This window comes from Pseudorca crassidens, chromosome 1 (assembly GCF_039906515.1).
Source record: "Pseudorca crassidens isolate mPseCra1 chromosome 1, mPseCra1.hap1, whole genome shotgun sequence".
Classification (NCBI taxonomy): domain Eukaryota; kingdom Metazoa; phylum Chordata; class Mammalia; order Artiodactyla; family Delphinidae; genus Pseudorca; species Pseudorca crassidens.
This window is the reverse complement of record NC_090296.1, coordinates 91,859,497-91,874,809: the sequence shown is the minus strand read 5'-3', so window position 1 is coordinate 91,874,809 and position 15,313 is coordinate 91,859,497. Positions and strand designations below refer to the sequence as shown.

Here is a 15,313-nt window from a genome sequence, read left to right as displayed (position 1 = left end):
TTGGGACTGGGGAACAATCCTTGAGCCTAACCACTCATAATGGGAACATGTAGATGCAGAATTTCCCATGAACCAGCCACACTAGAGTAAGCCAGTTAAAAACAATTAAAATTGCATTTTAATGTTAGAAAGTCTTGGCCTATTGCCCTAGTTCATGGAGGTCTTATAAGGAAGTGATTGTAGAGCAACTTGTGAACAAAAAGTGTTTTTAATACGATATTTTATTTGCATGAGGAATAATGATTTACGTTGAGGGAATGAGTCAGATATTATCCAAGCATTGAATTAAGCACATTCCCTGTCTAGAGCTGGGACTGTCTGAAAAAGAGTATGTAGATTTAGCCTAGTATCACGTAAGTGCTATGGGAATAATTGTAAATAATTGGATTATTAGTAAGGAATTGGGAGTGTGGGCAGATTTTTTCTGTGGTTGGAGTATTGGACTAAAAACAGCATAACTCTGGCAATCTAAATGAAGCACAGGACGAAAAGCACATGCTGCCGAATCGGAATGACATTTGAAAACCACGTTAATACAGCATTTACCTTCCAAAGCATTTTTAGATCCAATTCTGTTTCATCCAGATTAGGCCTCTCCCTCTGCAATCAGCCATTTTTGTTGAAAATTTGACTCTACAAATCCACTTATGTCCACTTACTAAGCTGCATGATCAAATGAGCTGGTTCTTCCCTTTGTCTGTAGTGATAAGGATCTAGTGTGGAAATGTGTTAAGTCCGTAGATTCTGTTACACATGCTCAAACTATTTGCCAGATATTTAGTGTATGTAGTAAAGATGGATCCCTATGGGCTCCAGAGATGCCTAATGAATATTGTCAGAATTAACAAGTGCTCTTTCTATTCCATGTGTTTCATATTGAAATGAGGGCAAAAAGTTGTTGACCCTGGAAAAGTCTTAGGGTTATTTTTTCTTCTGATGCAAACCTTCCAATGAGGAATTCATGTCTGAAGTCATGAATCAGTGTTAGATAGGACTGACTCAGATTTTCCTAGCGTTTTCTAGGGGACCTTGATTTTGCTGGTGTCACTCACAAAACACTGTATTTGCATGTACCTGGAATCTTTGCAATCCTTGTATGTAAGATAATTCCATGGAGTATCTTGGCAAAATGAAGAGGAAAAACAAATCCAAGCAGTGTTGAAAACTGCAAACTAAAATTCATGTTCCATTATGTTTTTTAAAGATTGAAAAATGGCATACCAACAAGAGTCTATTTGATTAAAGTATTTGCATTTGTCTCAGTAAGTCAAGAGGAAAATAGGAAATAAACCTAAATTTACTTCCTCGTTACCTAACATGGAAGGTTTTATTTATTTTTTGAATGAAAGATTATGTTGCTGTGATCTTTCTAGTCTCAAATATAAGATGTATATAGTCATAAAAATCTTGATGGCTGTTGCATGAGATTAAATGATTGAATAATTTATGATATAACTTGATGGAAAATTATGCAGCAATTAAAGCCGTGTGTTAGAATAGTATTTACATGGGAAAATGCTTTCGGCGATGTTAAGTAAAAAAAACAGCAGGATTCAAAATTGAATATTTGATATAATTCCCATTTAGTGATAAAAAATAAAACACACATGTATAATTATGTAGGATAATATAACTGATATGTTATCAGACTTTCTTTAAGTGCAATTACATGTGATTTTTATTTTCTTATTTATATGGTACTGCCTTTTCCTAATTGTCTGAAATAGTTATTTTCCAATCAGAGAGAGGGGTGGGATGGGGAGACGCAAGAGGGAGGAGATATGGGGATATATGTATAGGTATAGCTGATTCACTTTGTTTTAAAGCAGAAACTAACACACCATTGTAAAGCAATTATACTCCGATAAAGATGTTAAAAAAATTATAATATGAAAGAAACCATCTAGCAGAGAAGTATTTAATAAATGCCCCTAAGTACTATTTGGAAGAACTGAGCCAAAGAAAGAATGATGGCTACAGCATTTGACTTTGTTCAGGCAGTTACTGTGTTTAGGAGCGACTTGGTTGCACACCACCATGGTGCCGAGTGACTTTTTCTTTATTGACAGACTGAAATGAGGGCAGAGATTTTACTCAACAGCTCAAGCGTTTAATTTTTGTATCCTTGTTTGAATACAGTAACTATGGAAGACGATAGCAGATTTTGAATAGATCTGGCATATTATGAAGAATATTAAAATACACTTAGAATTTGATAATATAAAAGTAGAATGCCATCAGCGTAAAAAAATGCAGAAACAAAGTAAAAAGACAATAATAAACTAAAGAAGTATCAGGAGATAGGGCTGGAAAGTTGGGCCAGAGAATGTAGAGACACCAGGAGAGCAAAGGTCTAAGGTTGGTTTTCTGGAAAGATAATGCTGTTTGTGTTTCTGTACCGGTTACACAATTTTTGGCCTACTTGCATATTCTGTACTAGTATTTACTTAATATTTTTCTTTTTTTTGTGGTACGCGGGCCTCTCACTGTTGTGGCCTCTCCCGTTGCGGAGCACAGGCTCCGGACGCGCAGGCTCAGTGGCCATGGCTCACGGGCCCAGCCGCTCCACGGCATGTGGGATCTTCCCGGACTGGGGCACGAACCCATGTCCCCTGCATCAGCAGGCGGACTCTCAACCACTGCGCCACCAGGGAGGCCCTATTTTTCTTTAAATTGAATTAAAAGGTTTTTTTAATTCATTCTCATCATAGCAAACATCTATGAAATTATGAGTCTGTCAGGTTTGTACTTTTTAATAATAATTCAAATTGAAATTAATACATGACTATTAAAAGAAGACAATCTAAGGTCGTCTTGCATCCCATCATAGTACACTTTGGTAAGCACTGGCATGGAGAGAGGGAGATGTGGAGATGAGGACTTCATGTTTGGACCATTGTGTCCATCTCTCAAGTGCTACCGTAATTTGGGCCTAATCCTCTTGCTGTGCTTGACTGGGTGAAGCTTTGTCTTTGGAATTTCTTGGAAGGCTCATCTTCCAGCACAGGCATTAGGGCAGTGCCATTGACCACAGGTGGCTGACTCATTCCAGCAAGGAGGAAGGGAGAGTGAGGAAGAACATTTAGTGATGGGGAGCAGATGGGATCGTAATTGCAACAGAGAGACAGGAGGAGGGGATACGCAGGATAGTGGGACACAAGCTGGGAAGAGTCAGCTATTGCCCAAATGTTGTCATGGTTCAGCCTGTTCACTCTTGTGGGTGCTGTGATAAAGAGTTGTCCTTAGCGAATTGCATATCCTGACTCATGAGGTACTTGGAGAAAGAAAGAAGAACATCAAAATGAAAGTATAGCCCGGTGGTTTCATTAGCACACCCAGTGATTTTCATAAACCTGTAGAATTCAGTGGTGAAAGGAACTTACCAGGGTCATTTAGTCCATCCCTAGACTCATAGGAAGCACTCTTATCTGTGCACTTCCAGAAATGACACGAGGAAGCGTGCGGTGCTGGTGGTGGATAGGAGCCCACGAGTCTTGCCACGGCCCAGCCTGCCTTATCAGCCAAGGCCGCTGTAGAACAGAAAGGGTTATTATGGCCCAGATTTCTCCCACGGGGAGGCTGGGGACAGCTTGGCTTTGGTCCTCACTACATCTTAATCTTTCTTGTTTGCTGGCTGCCGAATCCAGATTGACTTTCTCCCTTTACAAAAAAAAAAAAAAAAAGGAGACAGATTTTGTACTGGTGAGACTACTTGGAAATGGAACTTCTCCTGTGGTGGTCTTAGCTTATCCCTGTTTGCTTGAAGATGATCCTTTTGCCCAAGGGGTACAGTGATTTCAGATCAGTGCCCTCACTCTTTAAATACCTGATGTCTTTTGCATATCTAACATTTCTGCTTGTGGTTTTTTGTTTTGAATGGGGTTGGTTTGTTTGTTTTTGGTTTGCTTGGTTTGTTGTATTTGAAATAAGGTGGACCCAATCCAAAAGAAACAAGTAACCATTTCCCTTTTTCAAGAAACTGCAGAGAAGAAGGTGCCATGACTTGCCTCGTTGCAAGTTTTGAAATTCTTTGCTTTCTCCAACCTAAATAATAATAGACTGTAAACTCTATGAGGGCAGGGATTTGGGATCTTTGAATCACTGAAGCACCTATATCAAGCATAGGGGCTGATTCATAATAGTCACTGATACAGTTTCTTAAGTGAATGAATGTGTAAATAATATGATTATGTCATGTTTGGATAGCATGTCACGGTTGTAAAGTATTTTCCATTAGCTCATCTGATCCTGACAACAGTATCTTCAAAGTGGATAGGAACTAGTGTTTTTATCCTCATTTTCGTAGGTGAGGTAAATGGGGCTCAGAGGCGGAAGGGTCTGCCCAAGGCTCCACACGGAGTCGGTGATGTGCGGTTCTATTCCTGAAGACCATTTCGCAACTTGGAGTCCAGGAAGACAGGCCCAGCTGTTCTTCCGCATGATAGTTCCTGCTTTTCTGGACTTTCATGGAATTCTCCTTCTTTATTTTCAGATTACAGGACAGGCCCGTGTTTTACTGTGATCAGCAACCAGATGTGCCAGGGACAGCTCAGCGGGATTGTCTGTACAAAAACACTCTGCTGTGCCACGGTCGGCCGCGCCTGGGGCCACCCCTGTGAGATGTGCCCAGCCCAGCCCCACCCCTGTCGGCGCGGCTTCATTCCAAATATCCGCACAGGAGCTTGTCAAGGTAAACCCCGGGCCGATGGAGTTATTAATGGATTCATCTTATTTGCTCTGGAGAGCCATTCTCCAGTGAAGTTGGAGAGAATGGAAAAGCAGTGTCAGAGGCATAGCTTCACGATTTCGCTGACGGCATGATATCCAACTTAGGCATTAGGAGCGTGGCTCCGGAGACAGCAGCTGGTCCCCCTGGATTTTTCCTTGCCAGTGGTTTCCCCCTCCGTCCCCAAACGTGTTTCCCGGGGGTGGTATGATTCTGTTTAGAGCAATGCTGTATGTTAGAGCAATGCTGTGTACAAACACAAAGCAAAATTTGTGAATAAGGTAGTTTGTTTTTCTTAATTTTTTCCCCCTTCATTTGAAATTGCTGGAGTTCCTCTGTCTCATGGATTGTACTTAGTTGACCTGAGGAAAATTGTTCCTCTCTCCATTTTACATGCTACATTATGGAGTTTTTTCTGTTTTTTTTTTTTTTACAAGTCAGAAATAAATTAGGATTTGTTTCACAGTTTTAAATATCCCCAGATGTTGCCTGCTTGCTTCTTCTCCTGCCTCCCATGGAAGCCCTTACTCTGTTTTTGGCTTTTACTCCTGTCCTTCCAGCTGTACAAATTCTTTTATTGTCTGGATGTCTGGCAGGAAATAGGAGGAAGTGAACAGAGGCAGCTCCACACTAAACTGATGGGACTGAAAACTCCCAGGCTGTATCTGTTTCCTTTAGACATCTTCAGTGCTTTTTTAGCAAGTTGCAGTGTTTAGAGAAAATTCAAGGTATGCTTTTCTGAGGCAAATAGATACTAGTTCGATTTTGTTCTGTATGTTAATTCTAAGGATAATATGCAATAAAGCAGAACTTGAGCTTAATCACCCAGTTCTGTGGATCTCCATTAAATTATACTTCAATAAATTTCATATCTGATAAACACTGGTTGATCCTGGTCCCTGGCTTCTATGTACAACATGCAGCTCTTTTGTATGCCCTTGAATGTATCTTTCCGAACGTTAGGAGCAGCAAGAAGTCACTTTGAAATCCTAGAATTACAAAAGGGTAAACGGTACAATTTCATAAAATCAAGAGTAAGTTTTGTCCCCCCTTTTTCTTTGGTGCCTTCTTATTTTTCTCATCCTTGGAAAGTCTCAAGGAGTTCTGAAAAAATTCTTAGCCATGGTGTTTTGAAGTCAGCTAATACCCATGAACTCACAGAGAGTGACCAGAAAGCCAGATTTTGGGTACTCCACTGACGCCTGTGAGTCCTAGTCAGAGGCTGAGGTGCTGAGAGAATTCAAGGGAAGAGATGAAGAGGGAGAGAGGGAAAAGCTGCTTCTCTTTAGCTTTGATATTCATTTCATACAACCTGGACTTTTCCAGCATTTTCTTCCTGTTCTTTCCTGACTCTTCTTCAACATCCAACGGAAAAAGAGTTTTTTTATATGAAGAAAATTTGTGAAAACCCATGGAATCAAAGTGGCAGTTATATTGCCACTGTGAGAATGAAATTCTTCTTGTTTGGTTGGTTTTTTTCAGAGAAGGTCTGTTATCAGCTTGGGGTGCTCTCTCCTTGCTGGTGTTTTTAGTCTTTTGGCCACATGTGAGGGGCTGTGAGCAATGGGTTCAAAAAGGAACTTAGCCTGTCTTCAGCCTTGGAATGTATGACCAGTGGAGAAGTGCCCTCATGTATATTTCCTGTTGGCCAAAAATCATGATCAACAAGACTGTCTAGTTTTGCTTCTATGTCCAATTGTAATTTCAAATAACATTTTAATAAACATATTCAACATAGCAAGAATGGAAAATTCTGGTGTAAGACAAAATAGAGATCAGCTGTAAAACATAATCTAATTATACTCACATATTGTCGTTCATCTGTGAGCCAGGACATTTTATGTAAAACAGTAAGTGATACTTTTGTACCAAAGTATCAAAAGTGATACTTTTGTTGTTAAATTAGTACCCCTTTTCCTGCATGGCAGCTTGTTTCAAAAACACAGATTATTAGAGATTTTACAGTTGGCAATTGCTCTCTCATTTCACACAATGAAGAGTAAAACGAAAGGGTACGATTTCTAAAAAATACCCAGAGGAAGAAAAGTTAAACTGCCTCCCTGGGGTTTCTTATTAAACCAGAATTTTGTGTGTTATGGATGAAGAGATGGAGAGAATACATGTACTTTTATAAACATCTTCCTAATGAGCCTGGAATGATTACTTTTGTTCCTGGAAGGTTAATATTTGGGGTTCCAGGTAGGACCATAGTTATTTCCTAGGTGCTGGGGATTCAGCAGTGAACAAAACAGACAAAGAACCTGCTCCCTGGAATCTTGTATTGAAAACATTTGATTTATAGAACAAAGCAAAGCAAACAGATATTTATTAGGTCAGCTAGTGATTGGTCCTATGGGGCAAAATGAGCAGAGTAAAGAAGGGTGGTGAGTGATGGGGGGCGAGGGAGGCGTTCCTATTAGACTGGCATTGGGAGGGTCCCCTGCTGCAGTGGAGAAGAGATCTGACGGGTAGGACAGGGTGAACCATGAGCTCTACAAAGAGTAGTCCAGGCAGGGGGCCATCACTGCAAAACCCTGAGGCAGGAGCGACCTTGTTGTATTTGAGGAATGGCAAGGAAACTATTGTGGATGGAGAGGAGTGAGAGAGGGCGGAGGATAGGAGATGAGTTCAGAGAGTAGAGGGGTCAGGTAGACTCCTCTAGGACTTAGCATGGCCTTAAGTGTTAAGCTGAGCTGGAACAGGATCCGACTTACCTTTAAAAATGTTCCCTCTGGCGGCTGCTCTGCTCTCGCTTCTTGGCCTAATTTCCTGTGTTGTTTAATTTTTATTGTGCACGACAATTCTCCAGAATCTATGTTGAACATTTTCCATCTCATTTGTGTAAAAGCATTAGCTGTCTCGTGTAGTCTGAGTGATCTCATTCAAATAAATTCTGTTTGAACTGAATCACTCCATACAACTCTTAAAGACAGTGTTATTATAGAAATGTGTTACGTTTTGATTGTAAGCATTTCTTGAATACCTCTAGTTATTACTGTCAATCATTTTATCATAGTATCCTTGTACTTTGCAGCATGCGTAATAAAACTCACAAAAGTTAGTACCAACATTCTCCTCTGCATGAGGGAAGATGGAAGGTAGGAAAATAAAGAATACTTGTGACTTCCAATAGAACGCTATTGACCAAGTTATGTTACTCAGTTTATTTCGCATTATGTAATTGTGAGAAACAGTGTCTCTCATCATGTTCCAAATATTGTGATGGACAAATTGCTCATTGATATAAATGTGATAATATAATTGTGGGCAAACTATCATGTTTTCTTCTGCAATGAATTTCATATTAATCTCTCCTCCCCCACCCCCTGCCCCATCCCTTGCTTCTAAAATCTAACAGATGTGGATGAATGCCAGGCCATCCCTGGGCTCTGTCAAGGAGGAAATTGCATTAATACTGTTGGGTCTTTTGAGTGCAAATGCCCTGCTGGACACAAATTTAATGAAGTGTCACAAAAATGTGAAGGTAAGAAATATCATGCTTTGCAGTTCAGGGGTGGAGGGGCGGGCAAAACCCAAATCAGTGACAAGCTTTTTTGCAAATTGTTCCTAAATCCTTCTGTCTTTGTCATTCCTGTGAATGTGTACGTATAATATCCTTACCGGGAATAATATGCCTTTCTGCTATTGAACCAGAAAAAGCCTGCAGCTTTTTCCATTTTTATAGACCCAAAATAGGAGATCCATCTGAATCAAATTAAATATTAAAACATGAAATATTTTTGAACCAATATTTGGGTTAAGATGTTCAAGATACATGTTTTTGTATAGTTCTAGAGACACGAATTTAAATTTGATCATTACATATCATTCAGAATGACATATCTTCTGTTGTTTTTCTAGTCAAAATGTATGTTCGATTTTTTTTTTCCTTTGGAGAGATCTGTTAACCCTTATATTTATGCTCCTAGTACAAGTTTAGGATTTCCTTTTCTGCCTATCAAATGGAAACCTTTTAATGTTAATCAAACAGAAAAATAACTTGAGGTAAATTTATATATTTGCATTTAGTTTATAGATTGAGCTTCTAAAAATGTGTGTACAGAGAATGTGTTCCTATTCACCACTTCTGCTATTTGCCAAAAAGAGCCCTGGCTTCCACGTGTAATAAATATTGGTTTCATGAGAGGGAAACATCCAGGAAGTAACTAGGCAGCATTGAATTCTTTTCTTTAGTGAGTTCATGTACCTTATATATGTAATGTCTGAAAATAATGTAACAGCATTCTTAAGGCAACATCTCTCATCAAGCTTAGCAGAGAAAACTTTTTCCTTCATTCTCAACTCATTGTCTTTGGGGTGATATAAGATTTCATTTAGATGCAAGCACTTTTGTTGAAAGCAGTTGCTGTTGTATCTATATTCCTAAACCCTAGCACTGAGGAATACTTCATTCTAAGTCATTTGTCAGGAATTGGCTCATTAATCTTCTTTGTTGATCTCCAGGGTATATCATACATGCAAAAGGCAGCTTTAAATCTGAATTACATTTAAGAAGTTTAACATCTACTTGCCCTGAAACTGAGTAACTGTGTTAAAATTATCTTTGTGGGTTAGAGTTGTTTTTAAGTTATTAATCATCCTATAATTTATAATGATATGTTCTTGAACATGTTATAAACAGTTGAGGTAGCTGTGAAAAATACTTAAGTTCTTTCCAAAGATGTAGGGCTTCTTAAGTTTCAATGAACAATAAAATTGACTCTCTATAGGCCAATGTAATTTAGAAGTTATACTGTGGATTAAGTTAGAAGTAGAGAATGTTGATACTGAAAGGGCAAAGAACTTACCTGGTTTCACCCTTTTACGTTATATATTAAGGAACTGTCTTGGGTGTGTTAAGCACCCTGACCGAGGTCATCAGACAGTGCTAAAATTTACTTCCTTTTTTTAAATTAATTTTTATTGGAGTATAGTTGATTTACAATATTGTGTTAGTTTATGCTGTACAGCAAAGTGAATCAGTTATACATATACATATATCCACTCTTTTAGATTCTTTTCCCGTATAGGTCATTACAGAGTATTGAGTGGAGTTCCCTGTGCTATACAGTAGGTCCCTATTAGTTATCTATTTTATATATAGTAGTACGTATATGTCAATCCCAATCTCCCAATTTATCCCTCCCCCCTTCCCCCTTGGTAACCATATTTGTTTTCTGCATCTGTGACTCTATTTCCATTTTGTAAATAAGCTCATTTGTATCCTTTTTTAGGTTCCACATGTAAGCAATATCATACGACATAAAATTTACTTCTTTTGATTCACACTCTGGTGCTTGTTGTACCATATTATATTGTCTGCTTTCCTGGATGCAAGCCATTACCTCTACTTTAATAACTCTATATTTTGAAATATTTAAAATATTATGGTATAGATTTCCAGGTATTATCATATATATCTTTTATGACATTAATGAGCTCTTAAGGTTTATTGCATGTAAAATCCACATCAACAATGGGTCATTTTTAGGCTTTCTCAGCTTACTATATTCAGTTTCAAGAGATGTAGTCAGCTTCAAGATTTAGGGCAATATACTTCCTATGGCTTGTCCAGTCTGTGTTGTGTTTTCTGGAATTATGATAGCTTCTAGTTTCAACTAGAGTTGTTTTCCTGTGACACTTTCTTTCACTCAGACCAGTCAATTAACATCAGTCAGGATTTCTCACCTTCTCTCGTTGTGAACTAGATAGAAGATGCACAGAATTAATGCTCGGACTGAAAGAAAAGTGATTCAAAATCCTTTTATTAGTGCTAAGAAACCTATTATAGTAGTGTGACCAATGGACCAGAAAAATTCAGGCTGAAAATTACTTAATCCTTTTCCACAATTTTTTTTTTTTCCGGCTACATATTGAAGTCAGTAGCAAGATAAAAACAGAATACTTTTGGCTAGACCTCTTTTTTTTTTTCTCTTTCCCATCTCCTGTTATATTAAATTCAGGTGATGGGTTTTTCCCCTTCCCTTTAATTTTTCTATGCAAAATTGATATTGGAAGAGAATGTCTTGTTATAGTACTGCATTTATTCTGGCCTGGAGACTGGTTTGGGCATTGTTGCCCTGCCTTACTCTGGTAGGAAAGCAGTCGGAAAGTCCCCTGAGAATGCTTGGTGAGTGGGTCCCCTCCTTCGACTTCCTGGCCCTTCTCCAGTTCCACCACCGCACCATGGGAATGGCATGACTTTGGGCCTGGGGTGATCTCCAGGCGGTCAATAGAAGGAATTCCAGAAAATCTGACCCCCACCACAGAGAAGATCAAGAGCCCATATATGCCCTAGGAAGATGGTCAGGCCACGGTGGGGTTCTGTGCCCTTGTGAAAGTGGTTCTGGCACCCTTGCCATTACTTTGAGTGGCTTTATTTTTAACTTGAAATAGACTGTTTTATTTTGTTTGGTGATTTACAATTGTTTTGAAATTTTCATTAGAGTATAGTTGCTTTACAGTGTTGTGTTAGTTTCTGCTGTACAGCAAAGTGAATCAGCTATACATATACATATATCCCCTCTTTTTTAGATTTCCTTCTCATTTAGGTCACCACAGAGCCTTGAGTAGAGTTCCCTGTGCTATACAGTAGGTTCTTATTAGTCGTCTATTTATACATAGCAGTGTATATATGTCAATCCCAATCTCCCAATTCATTGAATGGCCTTTTAAATGTATCTTCCTCTTGACTTGGAGAGGAAGGAACTGGGTACCTGGAAGCCCAGAATAATTTTTAAAAATTCAATCAAAAATTGGTTTCAGCCAATTTACAAGATGCTTACCTTCACGCCGTCAGTGATGGTGAAAGCAGCTTTGTGTGAGATCGTCCTTTTGCAGAATTCTCCCTTACTTCTTAAAATGTCCCCCTTTTCCCAAAACTTTTTGAAAATATCATGTACCTAGTTTTATATAAACACATGCAATTTAGGCACCTTTGAAATGTAAATTAGCGAGCTGAAGTGATTAAATAAAAATTATTAAATTTTCATAAATTTAAGAAGAAAAAGATTGAGATTTATAGTTGTGACTTGAGAAAAAGGGAAGCAGAGTTCACGCCCGCCTTCGTTGTTGATTTTCCCAGTGACTCTGGAGTGTGCCCCCTGGAAGAACACACCAGCCTTTTCTTTTTGGAAACCAAGTCCATATTTGCATAGGTTACTATGGAAGGAAATTAACAAATAAAACGCGTAATTAAAGGATTAAGTTTTATTTCTGGAAGAAGTCCCTTGGATTCCTAATTAACCACTAATATTTTGGGATTTAGATTAACACCAGCCCAGCCTTTGGCAATTACAATACTGTGTGATGCAAAGGACTTTTTAAAAATGTAACTCTTAAATCTAATCTCTCCCTCCTATGGAAGCCAAAAAATTTTAAGACTTCCCTTTTCTAAAATAATGGCCTGTTTATCTGATGGCTACTTGCTATCAGGGACTCTTATCCTGCCAGACACCAAGGAGCATTCCTGGGGCTACTTAACCCATTGCTATCTTGGGGCTCCATCCTCTGCAGGTTTGGTGCAGGCCCTGATTCACTGTTCAAGGTCACCGGCTCCTATCCAACTGCTGAACAGAATGTCTGTGGTATAGGCACAAGAGCCCTGGGAATCAGGTAGACCTGGGCCGAATCCTGGCAATGTCCCTCATCCTCTGTGTGATCTTGGATAAGTCAGTTACCAGCTCTGAGTTACATCAGCTTTCAAATGAGGAGATTGAACACGATTATATCTGGGAGTTCTTTCCAGTTCTGCCATCAGGCCTCCATCTCCACATTTCTCACTGTTTCTCAGTCGGGATCGGACAGCTGGGGCTACATGAATAAGAAACCATGCAAACTGGCATGCGTGGTGTGACTATAAACTGGTAATAAGGCTGATTTTTTTTCAACCTGACTTGAAGTATCAGCTTGTTTGTTTTTTAGTCACATATTTTACATTGGATTTCAGGTGTCTAATAAAGCAATAATAATAGTCTCACAGGCTCGGTGGCATTTATAATTATTAGTATCACGTATTGCTTTTTAACAGCTGCCACAATTTTCAGTTGATTTTTTTCTCACTTTGTTAGCGATCTAGACAGTCAGGTTAACTGGTTCCCCCGTCTCTCAGTCATGTCAACATCCATGATCTTGGATGGAGCTCCTGGAGAGCTGGGTGTCCCAGGGATGCCTGTCCCAGAACTGGGACCCAGCTCTATCCCATCGGCCCTCCACAGTCCTTCCTCCCCTCCCGCTAGAGGAGCCCCAGGTTAGGGAAGAGGCCAAGGGATGAGAAGAATGCCTGGAGAGAGCAGATGAGACAGAGGGACAAGAAGGAAGAAGAAGAACAAAGGACAGGGCAGCAAATCAGGAGGGAAGGGACCTACCATTTGTGTATCTTCTTAGGTCCACAGCAAGAAGCCAGTGAGGCCATGGGCATAGCTACTGCCAGCAGCTCTGTCCTGCCCCAAGGAAAAAGGGGGAAGTGTTCAGAGCACAGAAGTAGCTCTTCCCAGCCAAGTTCTACTCCCCACCAGGCTCCTCAAACGGATTTACTTTGACAGTGGCATTTGATACAGACTGACTTACAGAGACGCTGAGAAATCCACTGATCTCAAATTCTCTCCTGTGTAGGATCCCTGACATTCTAGTAAAAGGTGACAAACACAGTGTGCTAAGAGCCTGGAAAAATAATAGATTAGTATGAATGAGTTTCAGAGTGTAAGTGATTTTGTGATTGAAATGCTTTATTCCAGACTTTTATTGTCAGGGACTCCCACCATGGCCTGCTCGTGCAATCAGAACTCACTTCCCTTGCTAGGAAGTGATGGGACTGAGAAGCAGGGTGGTTCAGGAAACTAGAAAGGCCCTAGACATGAAAAGGGAAAGGGTGTGTCACTGAGGAGAGGACATTGAAGGGGCCATTTAATAAGTTCCTTCAAATTGAACAATTTGGCCTGGTGCTTTTAGCTTTATCTGTGTGACAAGTAGGGACGTACACTCTACGTTGTGTTTCCTGACCTGCTGACCTTTGAAGGTGTGCACCCTAAGTGGAAACCCTGCCCCTTCCTCCTGCCCAGCCTGTGGTGGTTGAAGACTTGGATTTAACATCACTTTATACACGAACCTCTTTGCTCTTGTTTCAGGTTTTACATGTGCCAGTTTTCTGAAGGCCTCAGTGGAATGCAAGAGCTGTGCCTAGGCACCAGAATTATAGAAATCAGGTTCTGTGATCGTAGCTACAGTGTGAGGGTTAGATGAGTTGACACCCATAAAGCATTTAGACAATGCCTGGCACTCAGTACATATTAATTCTTCTTCTTCTCCTTATCCTCAGTAAAGGGTCCAAATCTAACATAGCCAGCATGTGAAAGAAGATGTTTCCTCCACCCTGCCCAAGTTAATCCTTGTTTTTATTTTTATTTTTTTTTAATTAATTATTTTTGGCTGTGTTGGGTCTTTGTTGTTACGTGCGGGATTTCTCTAGTTGCGGCGAGCAGGGGCTACTCTTCGTGGTGGTGTGCGTGCTTCTCCTTGTGGTGGCTTCTCTTGTTGCGGAGCACGGGCTCTATGTGCACAGGCTTCAGTAGTTGTGGCTCGCAGGCTTAGTTGCTCCGCGGCACGTGGGATCTTCCCGGACCAGGGCACCAACCCCGTGTCCCCTGCATTGGCAGGCGGATTCCTAACCACTGCGCCACCAGGGAAGTCCCAGATTCTTGTTTTTAAATAACTTTTTTTCTGATATATGCTGTCACTTAACCTCTTTGGATATTGATGTCTACTAAGTGTCCTTAAAAAGGATGACAGCAGTCATTTATACAAACAAGTAGAAAAATGTTTCTTTCAGTAGACTCTATCTGCTCACATGATTTTTGATAGGCATCATGTGACTTAGACATTAATTTTTAGGGACCTTTTGAGAAAGGTGCCTTTGTGTTAATACCTTTGTGTTATGGTTATAACCTCCTCTCTCGTTAGATGAGGTTGTCAGATCCTCTAGGCTCTTTGCTATACTTGTTTGGCTTTTTGTTGGTTTTAGGTAGTAGTGTGGCTGGTAAATACAGAAGGATCGATGTTAAAGAACTGCCTTAAAATGAGCCTTGAGAGTATGGTTAGATTAAGTTCTAGACCCTTAGGCTCTGTCCTTGGCTGTTTCTCTGCCTGACTTTCACTGACTCCACAGTGACGTTTGTATCTGTCGGAGTAGAATATGCACCTTTCCCTTATACAACTTCACAAGGATGATCTGTCTGGGTTAGCACTGACCCCAACATAAGCAGTGACATATTGCTTGGGTTAGCCTCTAGCCTAGCCTAGAAGAATGGGGGTTTTGCTTTTTAAAAGGTTAAACTGCATAGAAACAGTGTCACTGCTGTCTTTTTGACTAACAGGGTGAACTTGAGTCAGAAGACACTTGCACTCTATTTTGGTCCACTTAGAACTCTATTTTGTTTTACCAGTGAAGAGCAGTACTTTAACTAGAGAAGAAAAGTTCTTATTTTTAAACTACCCACACTGGCAGTCTGGCCATTGCAACGGTTCCAGGAGGCTTGGGTCAGACCGTCCCTCTCCCTAGGTCAGTGCAGAAAGCCCCACTTGTCTTAGGGA

At 40.0% G+C, this 15,313-nt stretch overlaps 1 protein-coding gene across 1 annotated transcript in view; it reads left to right on the top strand.

The window, feature by feature from the left end:
- FBN1 (fibrillin 1) overlaps positions 1–15,313 on the top strand; it is a 252,580-nt gene that overhangs the window by 109,115 nt on the left and 128,152 nt on the right. The window contains exons 6-7 of the mRNA XM_067746257.1: positions 4,493–4,690; positions 8,085–8,210. Coding sequence (XP_067602358.1) covers positions 4,493–4,690; positions 8,085–8,210 — 324 coding nt within the window. The remainder of the gene's footprint in view (positions 1–4,492; positions 4,691–8,084; positions 8,211–15,313) is intronic.